At 37.4% G+C, this 20,798-nt stretch overlaps 1 protein-coding gene across 6 annotated transcripts in view; it reads right to left on the reverse strand.

Moving 5' to 3' along the window:
- The window catches only part of kirrel3b (kirre like nephrin family adhesion molecule 3b), a 1,066,676-nt gene that overhangs the window by 137,163 nt on the left and 908,715 nt on the right, over window positions 1–20,798 (reverse strand). For 2 of the 6 annotated variants that reach the window (XM_039764053.1, XM_039764049.1), the window contains exons 11-14: window positions 18,298–18,508; window positions 17,192–17,323; window positions 9,342–9,451; window positions 8,172–8,258 (exon numbers count right to left, since the gene is read on the reverse strand). In XM_039764053.1, the coding sequence (XP_039619987.1) occupies window positions 8,172–8,258; window positions 9,342–9,451; window positions 17,192–17,323; window positions 18,298–18,508 (540 nt within the window). Of the gene's footprint in view, window positions 1–8,171; window positions 8,259–9,341; window positions 9,452–16,779; window positions 17,017–17,191; window positions 17,324–18,297; window positions 18,509–20,798 lie in introns of those variants that run through there. The other 4 variants (XM_039764052.1, XM_039764050.1, XM_039764051.1 and 1 more) reach the window with 4 other exon arrangements.

A 20,798-nucleotide genomic window follows, 5' to 3' on the forward strand; every position in this document is an offset into this window, starting at 1 on the left:
GCTGAGAATACTTGTGTTCTTGTCTGTCAGGAGAAGCCAATGCAGGCTGATCACATTTGGCTTCCTTCTGATGGCTGTCAAGAACTGCAGGCAAAAGGCAGTGCTCAATAAGGTCGCAATCACACTACAGAACTGGACATGGCTTTTAATTAGATGGCATGTCAAGCTAAATGACTGCAGTTGCTGAATCTCTTTGCTTATAAAGGGAGTCATATTAGATAATTAGAAATTGCAGGGGGAGACTGACTACACAATTCCGTCATGTTCTGTCATGATCTCCCTCACATTCACACACACACACACACACACACACTCAAGCCAAACTTTCTTAGTTTGCATATTTGCACTGTGGTATCTGCCAGGGGCCTAATGTGAACCAGCAGCCTCTGGATTTATTGGCCCACAGAATCAGCCTCCTTCTTACCATGAGCTAAAGGAGCAACTCCTTGTTATCTCTCGGTGCAAGGACAGACTGTAAAGAGAGTGGAGCGCTTCCTGATGTTGTCGGCTGAGCTCTCTCTTACCCAGTCCTCTACTACACAGTTCTGCACTGACACCACACTCCAGTCACTACACAGTGCAAAGGCTGCCGACTATGCCAAGCTGTCAAGGGCTCTCACACACACACACACCATGAGCCTTCTCAGTTAACAAATTTGTACTGTGGTAACTTCCAACGCCAGCCGCAAACCTGCAGCCCCTGGATGATAATGGCCCTCGGAATCAGCCTCCCTTTCAGCATGAGTTAAAGGAGTAACCTCACTATCTCGAAGTGGATGAACGAGCAGAAAGCTTCCTGATGAAGTCAGCCGAGCTCTCTCTCACCCAGCCCTCATTTTACCAGGCAGTCCTGTACCAAATCTGTTCCAATTCTCATATTACACAGCAAAACTAGTGCAAGGTTGTCTCATTTTGACAGACAATCAATGTAAATCACCCTGTAATAAGAAAAGAAGCAAAGAAGGGACATTGAACGGGCATTTGTGCTCGCTGAAAAGTTCAATGAGCCTCTTTTTCAATTGGCACACAGAAAAATATTTGCTTTCCTTGCCACCTTCTTCACTGTTTGTAGTCATTGTATGCATCATATGTTTGACTGAGTGCTTATTGGATGTAGGCTTTCAGAGACAGAAGCCCACCCCTACAAATTGCAACCTATGATCTTATAGTGAGTCGTAGAGAGATGTAGGGGCTGGCAAAAAATGCTGTGACTGTATCAGTGGACATATCACACCATTGTTAGAAATTCGGTTCTTGTTTTTATTTTTTGTTGTTTTTGTTATTTTTCCAAACTCCTTTTCATGTGCTTTCTTTTTGATGAAATTGTATTTTTAATTTATCCTTGATCAGTTACCCTTTTCATTTATTTTTTTCAGAGCTTCTAATGGAACTAATGCTGTGGTGATTATGGTCAGAGTTACCTGAGGGCTGTTTAAAAATACCTGCAGCCACATCTAGTGTGCCTGGGCATTCATTGTTTTTGTTATGAACTTGCTTAGTAGAGGAAAGATAAAGAATGGGGCAGGCAAATTTTATTCAGGAGACAGACAAAAAGGTCAATACACTGTGCAGAAAGAAGGAAAAACTAATCAAAACCAAAAAACACAAACCACAAGATGAAAGTCAAAGAAATTCATAACAACTGGACAACTGACTAATACAGATGTGACTCTGTACAATACGCTTTGATTTTCTTAAGATTATGTAAATGGTGGCTATTCCCTGAAACTACAGGCAATGAGCATGGAAAAAAAATGAACAAGTTGGTTTAAATGTAGCAAAATTTAAACATGCCTCAATGTACTTCAGACCATATGATTGTGTCACAATTTCGAGGGTCAGAAGGGTGTAAATACTGGAAATAAATGTTTAATTTTGTTCTGTTTCCATTTTGAGCCTAGTAAAGAATTAGAATTGAACTGTTCAATATCACATTTTAGTATTTCAGTGTCAAAATGACAGTCTGAATTTCCAAGGAAATTTAGTGGGATTTGAATGTGTCTGTACCTATAAGCTACAGTTGTGCTTGAAAGTTTGCAAACCCTTTAGAATTTTCTATATTTCTGCATAAATATGACCTAAAACATCATCAGATTTTCACTCAAGTCCTAAAAGTAGATAAAGAGAAACCAGTTAAACAAATGAGACAAAAATATTATACTTGGTCATTTATTTATTAAGGAAAATGATCGAATATTACATATTTGTGAGTGGCAAAAGTATGTGAACCTTTGCTTTCAGTATCTGGTGTGACCCCCCTTTGCAGCAATAACTACAACTAAACATTTCCGGTAACTTTTGATCATTCCTGCACACCGGCTTGGAGGAATTTCAGCCCATTCCTCCATACAGAACAGCTTCAACTCTGGGATGTTGGTGGGTTTCCTCACATTATCTGCTCGCTTCAGGTTCTTCCACAACATTTCGATTGGATTAAGGTCAGGACTTTGACTTGGCCATTCCAAAACATTAACTTTATTCTTCTTTAACCATTCTTTGGTAGAACAACTTGTGTGCTTAGGGTCGTTGTCTTGCTGCATGACCCACCTTCCCTTCGGATTCAGTTCTTGGACAGATGTCCTGACATTTTCCTTTAGAATTCTCTGATATAATTCAGAATTCTTTGTTCCATCAATGAAGGCAAGCTGTCCTGGCCCAGATGCAACAAAACAGGCCCAAACCATGATACTACCACCACCATGTTTTACAGATGGGATAAGGTTCTTATGCTGGAATGCAGTGTTTTCCTTTCTCCAAACATAACGCTTTTCATTTAAACCAACTATTTTGGTCTCATCCATCCACAAAACATTCTTCCAATAGCTTTCTGGTGTGTCCACGTGATCTTTAGCAAACTGCAGACAAGCAGCAATGTTTTTTTTGGAGAGCAGTGGCTTTCTCCTTGCAACCGTGCCATGCACGGTTACTTACAAGAACATTAGCCAATGTGAGAGAGGCCTTCAGTTGCTTAGAAGTTACCCTGGGGTCCTTTGTGACCTCGCCGACTATTATACGCCATGCTCTTGGAGTGATCTTTGTTGGTCGACCACTCCTGGGGAGGGTAACAATGGTCTTGAATTTACTCCATTTGTACACAATCTGTCTGACTGGATTGGTGGAGTTCAAACACTTTACAGATGGTTTTGTAACCTTTTCCAGCCTGATGAGCATCAACAGTTCTTTTTCTGAGGTCCTCAGAAATCTCCTTTGTTCGTGTCATGATACACTTCCACAAACGTGTTGTGAAGAGCAGACTTTGACAGATCCCTGTTCTTTAAAAACACAGGGTGCCCACTCACACCTGATTGTCATCTCATTGATTGAAAACACCGGACTCGAATTTCACCTTCAAACTAATTGCTAATCCTAGAGGTTCACATACAGTACTTTTGCCACTCACAAATATGTAATATTCGATCATTTTCCTTAATAAATAAATGACCAAGTATAATATTTTTGTCTCATTTGTTTAACTGGTTTCTCTTTATTTACTTTTAGGACTTAAGTGAAAATCTGATGATGTTTTAGGTCATATTTATGCAGAAATATAGAAAATTCTAAAGGGTTCACAAACTTTCATGCACAACTGTATATGTTCAATTGTACTAAGGTTCATGAGTATATTGAAATATTTGGGATCTATTTGTAGAATGTCATGACATCATGTTTTTACAGGCCACATCCTTGGATTTCCAGCACAATACACATACATTTGCTAAAAATGCATAACAACACATGGTTTTAGTAATTGTTTGCACATTTGCACCCTGTCCAAATTGGTTTTTCTCCAGGTATTCTGGTTTTTCACTCATATCCCAAAGACTTGTATGTTGAGCTAATTTCCAATTATAAATTGGCCCTGGGTGAGTGTAAGTACGGGTGTGTTTTTGGGTTAACCCTTTGATATACCAGTGTTGGTCCCTGTCTTAAACCCAAAGTGGGTGCGAAGGATTCCAACCCTAATGACCCTGAATAGGATTAGTAGTAGCACTACAATTAATTCTTACTTTTATGTCCAACCAACATGCAAAATGTTGTCATTATCCATCATCATAATAAAATCAGGTGGTTTTCAAGATGTTGTGTTACCTCTTTTTACGTTATCGGTCATATCAAGAGTGTCACACTGGTCAGTTAGTCATTGTGATACAATTAAACTATTTCCGCATATCCAGATGCAGTGTATTAAATCAACTCATACAATAAAAATAGTTAAGGAATATAATCAGATTTCTTGCCTTCTTCCTTCACAAACTCTTATGTAAAAAAGAAAATCTATAAACATTCCAATTATGAAAAGCTCTCTAACTTCCACAAAACAATTTAGCAAAGGTATGTATTTACTGCAGTTGAGGAAATGAGCATCACAATAGCAGAAATAGCAATTACCCGAGACTTCAATGTGCAATTGTTGGTTTGGCATGGCTGGCTGGGGTCTGTGTGTTTACATCTCTGCTTCAAAGTGTTTAATTGCGTATGTAAGGTATGCAACATTTTTAAAATTGCTTTTTGATGTGTTTGTAGATAAAAGTGGAAGAAAAACCTTTGCAGTAAATGATATCCTTTAAACTATTGAGCTTTCTTTGACTTGAAAAAATTTCTAGAATTCCAGTTCTTTAAAGGCAAACAATTAAAAAGAAACATTGTCAAATATTGGTTGGGGCTTCAGTATTGGTTTTACCTTTGCTATTTCTAGTATTTTTGTGTTTCTTCCCTTTCCTTTGTTTTTTAAATTAAGAATTTTGTCTTAACTTTAACACTTCTTTGTTTCCTCATAACACAAAACATCCGTAAAGTGTTTATCCATCTCTGCAATGTTACGTATTAACAAAACTTCACTTTGGAGCAGTCTGAGGTGGCTAAACAGAGACAAATTTCTCTTGATATGACATATTCAGTATAAGGCCTATGAATCCTTCATATTAACACGTCATTTTACCATCATTTCAATATACCTCACAGCCCAGAGATGAAAGACCTATCTACTGATGTTTTATAAATCTTATGAAGGCCAAAAGAAGCCTTTGTTAAGGTCTTGTTATGTAAATGTTAGAGCAAAAGAGTAGCAGATGCATTGTTGCATAACCTAAAGTAAAGTGTTACCATAATTCTAGATTGATTGTATCATGTAGGAATTTGGAGAAACATGAAGTTAACATTCATTGAGTTTAGTGTGTTTATTCACTAAATGATGCTGACAAATTGCATCAGCTCAACTGAGCTAAAAATATTTTGCTGCTAATGTCCATTTGCACTCGGCATCTGATGCTTCTTGTTTCAGTACCCAGAAACAGTTGTTCAACATTGACGGATTCCACTTGCCCTGATACCACTTTTCATTGCAATAACCTTTAATCATGTTTGTCACTGAGTGTACCAAGATTAGCAGGCAAGAAGTCCAACCATGAATGCAGAAAACAAATCTTTAGTGACATGTTGCACTTCATGGTTTTGTATGTTTAAAGCATTCTCAACAACACCATTGATTAACTTCCATGCAATTTTCTCCGGCCCCACTAGCAGTTCTTCAAACCGCTTTGTCACTGATGTTACTGATTTGTGGACCAACAACAATTCCTTCTTCTTTGTTCATTGCTTTTTGGAAATTTTTCTTCAGTCCAAGTTTCTTATGAAGAAGTGGTTTATGTGCTACACTTTTCTACTCTTGGAAGTAAATGTGTTAATAAACATTTGTCAAAATAAGAATTTATATATATTACAAAAAATCACAAGACTTGTCAGACTAAACAAGTGCAGTAGCTGATTCTCAGTGCCTGAAGGATGTCAGATTACATGACTAGGAATCACAGGGAATGACAAATTATATGGCTGTGTGGCAATGTTTCACTACAGTTTCAAATGCCCAAATTATCGCAAGCTCACAGTATTCTGATAGCCAATTAACTTTCTGCCTAACTGCACCTGTACCTGTATGAATGCTTTCTAGAAATAGAGAGTTCAGATGCAGTCTTAGCCATTTTTTTTCTGTTGTGTATTACGTCACGGTACAACAAAGATGAGATGTCAGACAGATGAGACTTTGTTTGGTTCATAACACTTGCTTTCTTCCTTCCTTGCCACTGCATTGTATGCACTGTATTTCTGAGTGAGCACTCATTGGTTGTCAGCTCTTGCACCCATGAGTCTGCTCCCATTATAAATACTTTTTATTATAAAATCACACTGTGTTCCTGGTGCTGTCAGTACATAGTCATGGAAGCATGTTGTGACTGACCTTGAGATTGTGTAAATAAAGTCTATGACTGCTAGAAAAATTGTGTACAGTGGCCGGAGATTTAAAAAAGCTTCCTTTAAAATTTAAATATGCAGCTTAAAAAGGCTTCCATTTAAGTGCACAAGTCCTCCATCCTTTGTATGGATTTCCTTCAGCACTTTCTGTTGATCAACAGTAGGTTGCCTTCCTTAAGTCAAAGCTAACCCTCTTTAGTCAACAGGGCACACACAAACCTGTGCTCTATTGTGATCAATTATACAATTATGATTCAAGCTGCTATTGTTGTATGTTTTTCTTCACATCATTCATCATGTGGCCATGAGAGCTCTTAACCAAGACCAGGGTATTTTGTGATCATTTGTTTCAAAGTGCTCCACGCTGTCTAATTGGTCAGGTTCCTAGCTTCATGGGTCAATCCTGGGGTCAGTCCAATTAACTCTGGGTGAAATATAGCCATGCTGCTGAAATCCAGTATCCCAAGGTGGATAATTTCAAGTAAAAGTTTCTCTCTTTTTGTGTTACAGTTAGTGGCAAAAATCGGGCAGTTAGGGTTACGCTTTGAATTTTTGATTTTTGTTTCATTGATTTTCTGTGTTTGATTTCTTATGTTAACATCTCTCAGGTTACAGTGCTTGCAATAATCCATGTCACCTTGTTCTTATCAGCTATGATAGCTTTGTTCAGAAGTTTTTAATGGTGTGCTGTGCTCTGATGTGGCCTGGCAATCCAGTTTATTGGGGATAGGATCTCATGATCTGAGACTCCCAAATCTGATGAAGCAGGTTCAGTAAATGGATGAATTGCATCCACCAAGTTTTTAACACTATCCACATTCTAACATCAAACATCTTTAAATGTAGGCCTTATCTAAGGAATAAATCTTAATATCTACAGGAACAGAGGAACAGCGTGAGTTAATTTCTTTTAAAATAAGACAAACAGTATATGGAGCCAAACACCTGCCCATGTTTTCAGAAATGGATATAGTAATAAGATCTCAATCTGAAAATCTTTAATGGAACATTTTGAAATCCTCGATTTGAGGCACATGATATATTTTCAAATCCCTTTCCTTTCTATGAGAAGCATTTACACTAGAATTTCATATGCAATACTTTGCCATTAGCCACAATTGGTTTATTTTGCTTTTTAATATACTGTTGGAAAATGTTTAATACTCGAGGGATTTTTTTAGTGAGCTAAGTACATGCTTAGCAGGGGAATGTTGTCAACCTAATAAACAGAGACAATGCTAGAAAATGTATATTGTCTGCCAGTATTGCATTACCAATTGAAAGAAATATGACCACGCTTTAACTTGGCTGGGGCCAGGAGGGGTTAATAAGCAGACCATAAAAATAAAACAGGGTCCCTAATTCTAACAATTCTCAGTTACACATTTTTCACTCACTCCCAATTCCTTTCTGCCAATTTCTCAAAAATATAATGTCTAGGCAAACAAGACATGTCCTCAGAGAGACAGAATCATCTCTACAATGTTTTCTTTAAGACCTGAATTGACCAGAAAAGTTTCTGTAATTTACTTTAACCCATGTAACGTACTCTGACAAGCAGGTGTTTCATTTTAGATATGGCACTGTATAATGAAATGAACTGTATGTTTTCACTCTGCAGTGTATTTGACTTCACATCTGTTTTTATCACTGAAAACATGTCATTATGTGCTAGCCTTGGATCATAGGAATTTGGGGGGAAACAAATCAGTGATTGGAATCTATGCAGAAAGAGAAGGGGGTATTTTCTGCAGAAAAGGCAACAAGAAAGAAAGATTAAAATACTCCTAAAGTGACACTTTTTAAAAAAATAAGAAGCTACTACTACTGTTCTCTTGGCGCCTTCACAAAGTTGACAAGTAATGGGTGATTTATAACCTAACCAGCTGTGAGTCTCTGTGCCATCTCTCTCAAGGATTTACCTTGATGTGCTGGTATTCTTTCTCTTCTTCCTGCAGGACTTCCAATTGCTTGAGAACAGATTCCTGCTGGAACTCACCCCTCTCAATCTGAAACAAAAGAAAGGCAAACAACACAGGAGTCAGTGCAGTTCCTGTCCGTGGTATTCATGGACTGAAACTCCAGTTGTCTGCTGCTTTAAGTATGTTAAATATGACACATCTTGTTATAACAAGCTGCAGCACTGCCATGTGTCAAGATCTACTTTGATGGTCAACATTGCTTTGTCACACAAGACTGGAATCCTTAACCAGCAGATGAAGCCACAACAATACTACGAGGTTATAAATGAAAAAATATAATGTATACACGTAATAGTAATTTATTCATTCATTGTTTTAATGACCTGGCTAGCTGTCTCATGATACCTTTTCTATACACAGTCAGCCTAGGATGTATTGTATTTTTTCCACGATTTTTATTCACCTGTCTGTATTTTTCACTTTTTATCTGCTTTACTCTTTACATCAAGTTCTTCATTTTGGGTCCTGGTTGGCCACAGTGGCTACAGGTTTTGTCTTTTCCAATCCAGTTTCCTAATTAGAAGCCAACAATGGGTACTGAAGCAAATTATTGCTTGAACTACTGTACATTTTTGTGTTTTGTTTTAGTGAACTCACTTGCTGAAATGTTACCCTTAACTGCTTCTTTTAATCGACATTGTCTGATTGATGCCAATGAACAATGGAATAGGAAAAAAGTGAAGGACTGAAAAATTACTGATCTACTCTATAGTTGATTTTATTTGGATGATAACCTAAGAAAGGAAAATTGAACAACATAAGAGTAACCTGACATGGTAGAATAAAACACTGAAATTATTAGTTCTGTCATCAACAAAGACTGGCTTCTGGTTTGGGACAAAAGTCTGCAGGCACTGAAACTTTCCAGGACTACAACTGAAGAGCTCTATTCCACGTAATACTGTATAAAAATGTTTGATAAGGTACAAAAGCATTTATATTACTTTTATTGTGTTTCCATGTATATTGCATAACCTTCATTTGAATGAATTGTATTGTTGTGCGCTACTGCAACAGTTTCTCAGAGCTCTCATTGGTTATTAAATCCAGCTTCAGTATTTTAAATCTGCTAAAGAACATTGGCTTTACATGGTCAACTCCATTACCTACCATGAGCTGCTTGATGGCTGCATGTTCCTCCGTTTCTCTTGCTGCATTGTGGTCTTTATGTACAATTTCTACCCGAATATCATTTTTTGCTGAGACTACACCCTTTAGATCTGCAAATGAAGTTAAACACAAAAACTTTCATTGCACATTATACATCTAAAACAAAAAAAATCAGGTAAAAATCACAGAGGTTGATAACTAAATCCATACCACCTCTTTATTCCCACCTAAATAACAAGATTTCTCCAAGAGCAGACAAAGATTTAGCATATACTGTAAGGAACGGAAAAAAACTCAACTGATATTAAAGAAGAAGATATCAACTGTGTTTGCTTACCATAAAACCTGAAGAAATGTAAATAGGATTTAAGAAAGAAATCATAAAAGCACAAATCAGCATAGCCATCTAAATTGTGTACTGAATTAGTATATGTCAATTCAATACATTAACCTATTTGCAGTAATACATATGTTCATATGCCAGTTTTTCTTACATAAAATAGCATTTACCAGACCTTTTTTGGCCACTTTACTTAAACTTACATCCATCCTTTTGTCATTTTGGACAGCACACATTTGTGGTTAATTGTATGAAGTAAAACTTAGCAATGCAGAATACTTGTAATCCTCATAGCTGCTTTCCTGCTAATTCAGATTTGTTGGGTAATATTAAAATGCCATATACTGTACAGTATGCAGTGTCTACTATGTCTGTTTGTTTATACCTTTCCTTTTGATTTTGATAGTATTATTGAGGTAGGCCAGATATAATAGGTCTAGGTATCTATTATAAAACAGCTATTAACAGTTTATTGACTTCTTATTAACCATAACATTAATGTAAACGAATGCTATTATTGTAACACTTTATTTTAGGTACTGCAAAAATATATCTTCTTATGTAACAAGACACAAACAATGGTTTCTTTTGGTGTTAATGTCACTTACAAAGCATCTGTAAAATGGTTATTCACCTCTGTGAAAACGTTATACCTGCTATATACATTCAGAGAGGGTTAATGGACTGTACCGAACCCAGAGAGGTCAGCATAGTAAGGAAGAGGCTGTCTCTTCCAGCTACATGACTTCTAAATATAACAAAAGACAATAAAAAGATGAGTCCATATGCATGTTTTACATTGCATGGATTTCTGTCTGTGCCCCAGATGACTATCTACTTTATTAAAAGGATAAGTATTTGTGTGTCTGTATGTGTGTTCATCTGGTTGCTATGTCTCTGTTATTCCAAAAGATGGCACATCACAAACATGCATTGCATGTGTCATTCCAGTAGATGGCACATCACAGACATTAACACTGCCTTTACGAATCCCATACCAAATGGCATGTAACAGAAACAGATGCATTGCATGGTGCATTGCAAATGCTAATGCTGAGGTCTACATTGATTGCTTAGATTTTATCTCGTCTTAGACAGGTAGTGCAGTCAGTTCATTATAAAAGAGGTAATTCTACTTTGACAGCTAGGGCCTCGACCGTCCTAAGGCTGTCAATAAGGTGATTCAGATTATACAAAACTGGAACTAAACAGAAAACAGTGGCTCTTTTAATTTCCTTTTTCCTGGGATATTTTAATAAGAAAACCCTTTTGAAAGAACTTATGTCTTACTTACTAGAGTGCTTTTCTCTTCCATTCCTCTATCAGTCACTGTATGTATAATTCTAATGTCTAATTCTACCAAGTGAAGCCTGTAAACCTTGAGGACTGATTTAGATCATTTATGTTTGGTAGAATGCCTAGTGGAGGCTGGGCAGTCTCGGGGCCTCAGAACCCCTGCAGATTTTGTTTTTTCCTCCAGCCCACTGGAGTTTTTTTTGTTTTGTCTCCCCATCTCCGTTATCATCTACAGGGCCGTATTTATAGTATAAAAGAGAGAGTCTTCTCCTGCCTTCTTGAGCCTTGTTGGACTTGAAAGGTATGATGAGAAAGTTCCAGGGGTTACTGGAATGCAGAGCTCAGCACACCTATATATACTAGGGCGCTCTGCCCCCTGATCACTAATTATTTCCCGGATCTACCGCTTGCAACGAATCGTGCTGTGCTTTTGGATAAACACGAATATCAACTCTGCCTTTGATATCTCCGTCTTTCGAAACTATTATCGCTCACAATTTGTCACATGTTGGTTTATTATATATTTGAGCGTGATCTTTCGGATTCATACAGAAATCCAAGAAAACTTCTTTGTCCGTGTTTTTCAGATAAATTTCGTGTAAAGTGCGATACTTTTGGATGTATGGATTTGTATCCATTATTGGCTGTAGAATCCCTAATACGTCCGATTCGTACTGAAGTAACAAAAGTCTTTGGAGACAACGGGAGTGAGATTGGATGGACACTTCATAAAGATCTACCAGTAGTGCTGCTCAGGGAGGAGGAAGGTGTGGGCTGCTCAAGCCTCATTTTTCTCTCAGTGATTGAGTTGTAGGTTACTACTGTGGTGCATTCTACATGCTCTGTAACATTTTATTATCATTGAACTACTGAGACATATGTTATTACTGTTTCATGAATTGTTCTTTGCTGCAAAATTACTTCTAGGTTTCTCTACACAATAAAATTTTGCAGGAGCTTAATAAGCTCAGAAGAACTAGATTCTAAATAATACTAAAACAAATTACATGTCTTTCTTTCATGATGAGGAGGTCATTAGTGCCAGATCTGCATTGTATTTATTTTACACATGTCACATACAGCTAGTACAGTATAAATTACTAAACAGTAATTGAAAGGACTATGGACTAAATCTCATACTGCAAAAATATTTTCCCTGAAGACTTTGTCTGTAAGTGACTGTTAACAGTCACTGGAAAAAAAAAAGAACATTTTCACTTGAATCTAGCCACCTTACTTCAGTGCTTTAAAATTAACTTAATGAGGCCTCACTTTTATAGATCAACTTTTTCAATTAACTATTACATTAAAATAGTGACACAAAGTCTGTTTTACATTATGGTGCTATTTATTTTTAATCCATGCAGACATTCAAGTCTTTCTCATTAGTGTTAAGACAGTGGAAAGGTAAAGCCTGTCCCAGTTAAATGTAGGAATACATTCTCAATAATGCCTAATACTTAATTTAGACATGACAAGAAGCCTTTGGAATCTGGAAGGAAACTTGGACAAATACCACATGAACATGAGGAGAGCATGCAGACTCACTCATGAAAGGACTGGGTAATAATTTGGGTCCCCCAGAAACAGGGGTCAATATATTCAGAAAACATATTTTCAATGTTTGGTTATGATGTTGTATTGAAACCTTGGGATATGGCTTCAGAACATTCCATGAGGTAGTGGAAGTTTATCATATACTTTCTTCCTTCTTTATCTATATATATAAAAGTGAATGTGTGTATGTATGTATGTTCCAGCATCACATCCGAACGGCTGGAGCGATTTTCCTGACACTTTGTGCACGTTTCTCATTGGTTGACTAAAAATACTGTAGGGTGAAATCAACTACCCCGTTCTGGGTAGGGTGAGGTGTGATCTTGCGGTCCTGTATGCATGTTATCATCCAGTTGACACTCGGAACGACCACTGGAGGGCGAACTGGAGGTGACTGCCAGCATTCTTTATATTTGAGCACCACCACACCCCTGTTGCTTTTGAAGTTAAATAGAGTTGGCCGGTTCTGAGCGTCAACTGGATGATAGCATACATACAAGACCACAAGACAAACACATTAGTGAGTCTTCATTGTCTGTTAATTTATTTTAATTTTTAAAGTTGTGTTTTTTTATTATATTTTTCTCAAACAATTAAAAAAATAAAACAAAATAAAACCAAAACTTTATTACAAAATCAAACCAAAACTTAATTTTCCTCCTGGGCAATGCTGGGTATTTCAGCTAGTTTACTATACATGCAACTCCATTAAAGAAGTTTGGATTATTCTTGTAACCGTAGCTTCCTACCCATCCTCTATATTTATCTGCAGCCTTGCTTTCTCCTCCTAGCAAATCCTTGTTTGCCTTGTACTCTTTTTATATAAACTATCTTGTTGGTCTACTCCCTTTAGCATTATCTGGGCTCAGGACAAACCATTCCATGAAAGAACAACCTACGTTCTAGAGACCCCAGGGTAACATATGAAATAGTTGTTCATAGGTTATATCTACCCTCTTGCCCCACACACCTCATGTCATTTACCATGAGAATGAATCCTATCTCATTTTGCAACTCTTCTTCTACCAAGAAGCCTGGAACATTTCTGTCTATGCTTTGGTTAAGCCCACCCACTTTGTTCTTGTGTTGGTTCCTACTATTTTCCATTCTTGACTAATATTTTGCTAGACAGTTATGTTTTATCTCTTGCTCCCTAACAAATACTATTTCTTTCTTTGGGTACCATAGCAACCAAACTCGTTTTAGTTTTCATAAATGCATAACATCTTTCAATAACCTTATTCATCTGAAATTATCCGAATTAGTAACGTGTCACTCAAATCTATGTCTTGGAGGAAGCTGAAACTGCGTTTAAAGTACCAACAGATATTTGCCCACAATCCATTATTTTCTCACTTAGACTTCAACATGGTCTGATGTAATGATTCTCTCTCTGTCTCTCTAGCAGGGATGAGACAGGGATAGATTATGCATTGTGGATGGTTTTGGATGGCTCAGGGGTTGTTAGTTGTTAGTTCATTACATTCTAGCATATAATTTTTTTTTTTCTGTTTCAGTAATATATACTGAGTTACAACTTGTTATCTTCCTGTTGATTTTTGTTTTATTACAATGAAAGAAATTGATGAAAAAAAAAAAAAATAAAAAACCCTGGTCCCTGAAAGCAGCTATTATACACACATAATATTTTTATAATAATGATAATGCAATTAATGCAAAATTGAATCAATAGTATACAAACAGCATATGTACAGTATATATATATATATATATATATATATATATATATATATATGAGGGACGTTCAAAAAGTTTCCGCACTTATATTTTCGTTGGAAATGGTGAAGGTGGAAAGAGTAGTAATTGGGCATTAAAAAGTTGGTATGACTCTGGGAAAATTGCATCGCAAACGAAGATGACTATGTAGAAAAGTGATGTAATTTGTTTTTGAAATTCTTAATAAATTGCTATAAAAAAAGTGCGTAAACTTTTTGAATGTCCCTTGTACATACAGTATATATACAAATATACAGGGGTGGACAAGAGTAGGCTTACAGTTGTTTGTATAGAGAAAGACATACAGGCTATGATTCTTACTACAGTTTTATTAACTTTATTGACTTAAAAGAATGCCACAATGGCACAGTCCACTTAGATACAATCTTGTAAGTGCTCAAATTGCCAGCCTCGCATACTCACAACTGTAAAACTACTTTTGTATACCCTACCCTACCCTACATGTATATATGACTGAAAGTGGCAACGGTGGATAGGTCAGGCCTACCAGGCAGTGTGAAAGCCTGGATTTATCAGCATGGTATTCTTCCCAGGATCTTGTGGCCACTGCTTGTGTATGAGGTTCCACTAAAAATAAAGCTACAGCAAGGGGGTCAAATGCAGCTTTTTAGAGCAGAAGGCTTTATCAGTATTCAAAACTTGTAAAAAAGACCCTCCTTATAACATTCATGGCATACATACACATTGTATTCATATATCACATTTACACCTGCTATTAAAATGCATCTCCAGTATCTGCTTGTGTTTATTTTTGCCGCCCCACAGTTTTCGACCTATACTTAGAATATAAACAGATGCATTGTAAAAACCCAGCAAGAAAAAGTGAAAAGAAGATGACATGCCACACTGATATAAAGAAAGTCTGTATTTAGAATGATGCCAAAGGCGTGATTGTCTCATGAAGGAGATGCAGCTCAAAAAGCGCTGCTTCAATCGCCCCATCAATGCTGCAGAGTTGTCAGTTGTGTGGACGCCTTTCTACAGCTTATCTGAGTGTTGCCACCGTTATCCTTTTGTCTTTCTGCTGACTTGATTTTTGTATGTGGAAAGAAAACACCATTGCATTACCACTTGTGTTAAATGTTGCTATTGCTGACAAAAAAACACACCAGTGCTGAATCCAGAGGATAATAAAGTACTTTATATAATTAAGTTATGAAAAAAATGTGTACAGCGACTAATCGTGCATTTTAGAAATTACATCTTATTTTTTTTATTTTCAGATAAACGTATGCATAATTTAACAAGCAATACTTAAGCCAAATAAGCAGTGAGAATATTTGTTTTTATCAAAATGTAGGGGGACTTTAGAGGAAAATATTTTTGAGAAACCCTTTATTAGACAGCATAAGAAATAGCTTCTTATTCAAGCATTGCTTTTTTGTTACAAATAAAAAAATTGATAGAATAAAATAAAATAAAAACCTTGTTCATAGGAGGCAGCAGCATTTATACATACTTAACACTTTTATAGTAATAATAATAATAATTCTGTTAATAGCACACATACAGTACAATATGCAACAGAACAAGTAACCTTTATATATTTACTTAGTAGTTGACTCCAAGTGCTGCAGGAAAGCCTTATCTGCATGTTTTGTTGTCCCTTCCTAATAACAGATTTGAAATAAGAAAGCTATGGGAAATGAAACAAAATATTTCTATTTCTATTAAGTGTTTTCTGTTCATTCCTTCATTTTTCTGAACCTACTTAATCTAATGCATAATCATAGGAAGGCAGAGCCTACACTGGCAGAATCAAGCCCAAGGCAGGAGGCAGGCCTTGAAAGGGTTCATCATAGAGTACATAGTAATAATTAATTACATTTATAGAGAGCTTTTCTCGCTACTCAAAGAACTTTACAATGACAGAGAGGAACCACTTCAACCACCACCAATGTAGAGCACAATGTATATACTGGCAGCCATTATTGCACCACTACGCTCACCACACATTAGATATTAAGTGGTGAAGAGGTGATAGAGATAGTCAATTACAGTCAGGGGGTGATTATGGGGTCAGAATGGACAAGGTCATGATGGGCAGTTTAGCCAGGAGATCCAGATAAAGCCTACTCTTTTTAAAAGATACCCAGTGATCTTTTATGACCACAGAGAGTCAGGACCTCAGTTTTACATCTCACTTGGGGGTCACCATATTTACAGCACAGTGTCCCTCTCACTGCACTGGGACATTGGGATCCACAAACAGACCACAGGGTAAGTGCCCTCTGCTGGCCTCACCAACACCTCTTCTAGCTTCTCCTTGAGGATCTCCCATCTAAGTACTGGCCAGGCCCGAACATGCTTAGCTTCATGTGGATGACCTGTTCTGAAGTGCAAGTGGCATGGCTGCTGACTACATCTATTTATAAAGGTACTGTGTAGATTGACCAAGCTACATAACACGCAGATCTGTTGTATTTGGTAGGAAACAGGAAAGTTTAGGGAAAACACATGCTGAAACAGGGGATAGTCAAAGTCTGTCGTGGGGATCATCTCCAGGACTTTGGAGCTGTGAAACAGGTGATAATTCGCTGCCTGATCACTGTACATTCTCTGTTATTCTGCCACACATTCAAAAGACACATTTTAGGTTAACTGGTGACTCTAAATTGCCACCAAGAGATGGATTCTGGGTAGGGGCTCGAGAGTGCCTTCCAACTTTGTAGAGATGGTTCTTTGATGAACCTAGTGCGTCTGAGGGATGAGCTTTCTTAGACCCTGCAGTGTATAAATTCAGTTCAGAAAATAAGTGGATGGATAAACTTGATTCATTAACATATTTAACAATATATTTCATTTTTAAATAACTTATACTTTTCCAGTGCAGTTATAAATATAGTATACTGAATCCCCCCCCATCACCCAAGAATAAAAATATAAAAGAGTCCCTTACTTAAAATAGTAAGGCAGGACTTACTCCTTTGGGATCGAGTGCAACAAAAAGCCGCTATGGTAGCCATGAGAACAATAAAGGCAACAAATGCCCCGACTGCCACTCCAATAGTGACTGCCATGGGGAGAGACTCTACAGAAGGAAAAACAAAAAGTTTTTGAGTTTAAGATGACATGTGGACCTCCACCAACCCCCCCGGTTCATAATCTTTAGGTAGAAAGATTTATTATGAGAAATGTTTTATAGCATTGTTGTTTTATACATTGGGTAGATTAAAGTGAATATAAAACTACTTGCACTAAAGTCAGTAACAGTGGTGAAAGAAAATGAAAAATTCCTATGCAGGGGGCTGATTCATAATGAGACAAATTAAATCCCCTGCACAGGCACACTCACGTGTTTTATCTATACTTCCAAGAATATATTACATGCTTTACTAATGGACCCTTGCTGACTAATCATTAATCTTGACACATTTACGACTTATTAGCGTTATCAAGCTTGATTAAGATTCATTTGTCCTGAATGGACTAAACTGCATTGTCTAGTAATTTAATAAGAAAGCCGTAAAGAGTGGTCGATTTAATAAATGTTTAACTCTGGGATTGGTTCTGCAAATGTAAGAAAAATAACATCTTATTCAAAGTGCACCCCCCACCACCACCCACACCCCCACAAAGTGTTTTGCAGAACACATTAAAGATCCCAGTGCAGAAATGTGATTTGATCTCTGCAGGTACCGTACTGTAGCACAGAATTTGCTAATTCACACTATGATGGACTATATCCATTAAAAATAAAAAAAGCATAGTGTCAGTTTAAGAGAGCTTCCCCATATCAGGTTAATCAGTCTCAAGTCTCTGGTCAGTACAATTACTGTTTAGAACTTGGTAGGAAAAATAAAATTAATAAGAATCTCCCACCACGGCACTTCTAAAAAATACAAAGCCAGAGCATACAGTGAGCATGAGACAGAACTTCATGCTGAAGTGGTTCACAGCCATTAAAACCTAAAATCCAGCTGTGAGAAGGCTGCATAATAATAACCAAACAGCATCTAAGATCTTTTTGATGTGTTTTAAAAAAAGAAATAGAGATTCTCGAACCTTGGCTCCCACCTTGTTCCTTGAGTCGAATGATCTCAGTGTCTGAGCCGAAGCTGTTCCATGCGGTGCAGTTGTAAATAGTTTGGAAGTCGGCCCGCACGATGTTGCTTATAGTCAAGGTGGATATGACCCCTTCTTCAGTGCTGACTGTCTCCACTGTGTAGCGGCCAGACGTTCCAGATTCTAACACGTTTTCTTTCCATGACCAGGCCTGAACAAGGCACATGAAGACATGTAAGAAACACCTTCCAGACTTAAGATCATGTCAAACTGAATACTCTTCTCTTCTTTAAACAGCCTTTCAAGTGCATTTATCATAATAAAAAATGGAGAAATATTTAACTGAAGGTGAACCCGTAATTGAAGTAAATTAGAAAAACATTTTGTCAAGACACAGACAGAGTGAAACATATTCCGCTCAGTTTCATTTGCTCTACTTTAAATTGGGGGATGCAGTGAGTATTGAGTCATGAATCGAGCATCCTGGGTTCAAATCCTGCTTGTGGTTGTCTTTGGGCACTTTGCACATTCTCAGCCTGTCTGCTGAGGTTTTCCTCCCATATCCCTAATCACATGCTGGCTAGTTATTTAATAATTCCAAACTGAATGTAGCCCCGTCCATAGTACTTCATTTTCATTTAAAAACGCAGACATTAAGTCTCAATTTTTGCCTTTCGTCCACACTACTTCAGCGATTTCAACCCCTGAAAATAGAGACATCTGAAAATGCAGTTTCAGCGTTGTGGTGTGGACGGGCAAAAATGCAGTTTTTCCAAACACACAGGTTTTAAAAGCACTCTGATTTGTTTGTCCTCCCCTGACTGGATCCTACTGATTGCAATGTCTCATTCCCTTACTGGTCACCCTTCATGGAAGAAAAATAGATTCCAAGAAACTGGGCACAGAAGAATCGATTTCCAAGGTGCTTGTTGTGTTGTTTACTTGTATGCTACTAAATTACATTCTGTACAGTTTGAATGCTGCATACACAACCCAAAGGCAAATAATTTACCAATGCCTACAGTTTTGGGATAAATCCCGTGGCTGGCAGCTTTTCCTTCTCTTGGGCAAGACATCTATGCTGCGCACATGCTCAGTGTAGGCAGACAACTGTGTCATGTGCGTTTTTATTTATCTTAGTATGGATGGAGATCATTTTGTAAACAATGAGGAAATGCTAGTGTGGGTAGAGATTGTTTTTGTTTAAAAACAGTTTTTACATTAAAATGTAGTAGTGAGGATGTAGCCTGATTGTGACTGTGGGTATGTTTGTGTAAGGAGGCTTTGAGATGTATTGATACCTTGTCCAGAACAGTTTATTGGATTGTGCTCAAGGTGACTCGGGTGGCATTGCAGTCCTTGTCCTCCTGGACCTGACTGCTGCCTTTGACACTATTGACCATGAGATATTGCTGTTGCGGCTTGAACATCTTGTTGGGCTTAAAGGGGCTGCTCTTAACTGGTTCAGGTCATATCTAACTGGTAGACAATTTTTAGTGACTTTAAATTCCTCTTTTTCGTCTACTGCTCCTCTTAAATGTGGTGTTCCTGAGGGATCCATTTTGGGTCCTATCTTATTCTCTACATACCTTCACCCTATTGGAGTTATTTTTAGGAAATTTAACATTTCTTTACACTGCTAGGCTAATGATACTCAGGTTTATATTCCCGTCTGCAACTCTGCAATAAATCAACTGCACAACTGTCTTTCTGAACTAAGATCCTGAATGGCTACTAATTTTCTTGATCTGAATCAAAATTAAAGAGAGGTGCTTATAGTGAGTCCATCAGCTAAAGCCCAAATTGGTCTTGGACTTCTTGGCTCTTTCTCTGTCTTTTGCAAACCTCTAGTCTGTAATCTTGGTGTTATCTTTGACAGTAACCTCTCTTTTGAGAAACAAGTTAATTCTGTAGTCAAGAGTTGCTTTTTCCAGCTTCGTCTATTAGGTAAGATCAAGCCTTTTTCATCTTCTAGTGATCTTGAGAAAGCTACTCATGCTTTTATCTTTTCTCGCCTCGATTATTGCAACTCATTTTTGCAAATCCCTGATACGCAGGTTACAGTTGGTCCAGAATGCAGCCAATCGCTTTCTGGTTGGGGCAAGAAAGTATGACTCTGTTTCTCCAATGTTAGCTTCTTTACACTGGCATCCTGTCAGCTTTCGGATTGATTTTAAAATCTTGTTATTGGTTTTTAAATCTTTACATGGGCTTGCTCCTGCCTATTTATCTGAATTGTGTGTTTTACATCAGCCATCCAGAGTGCTTAGATCTTCTGGTCAGTTGTCTCTTGTTGTCCCTCGTACCAAATGTAAAACTAAGGGAGACATAGCATTTGCAGCTGCTGCCCCTCGCCTGTGGAACTCTTTACCTCATTACATAAAGGAGTCGTCTACAACTGAACTGTTCAAACCGAGATTAAAGACTCATTTCTATTCACTTGCATTCCGTGACCTTCAGTAATACTGATGGTTTCCTCATTGTGATTATGTGACATTACT

Source organism: Polypterus senegalus, chromosome 9 (assembly GCF_016835505.1).
Source record: "Polypterus senegalus isolate Bchr_013 chromosome 9, ASM1683550v1, whole genome shotgun sequence".
Taxonomy (NCBI): Eukaryota; Metazoa; Chordata; class Cladistia; order Polypteriformes; family Polypteridae; genus Polypterus; species Polypterus senegalus.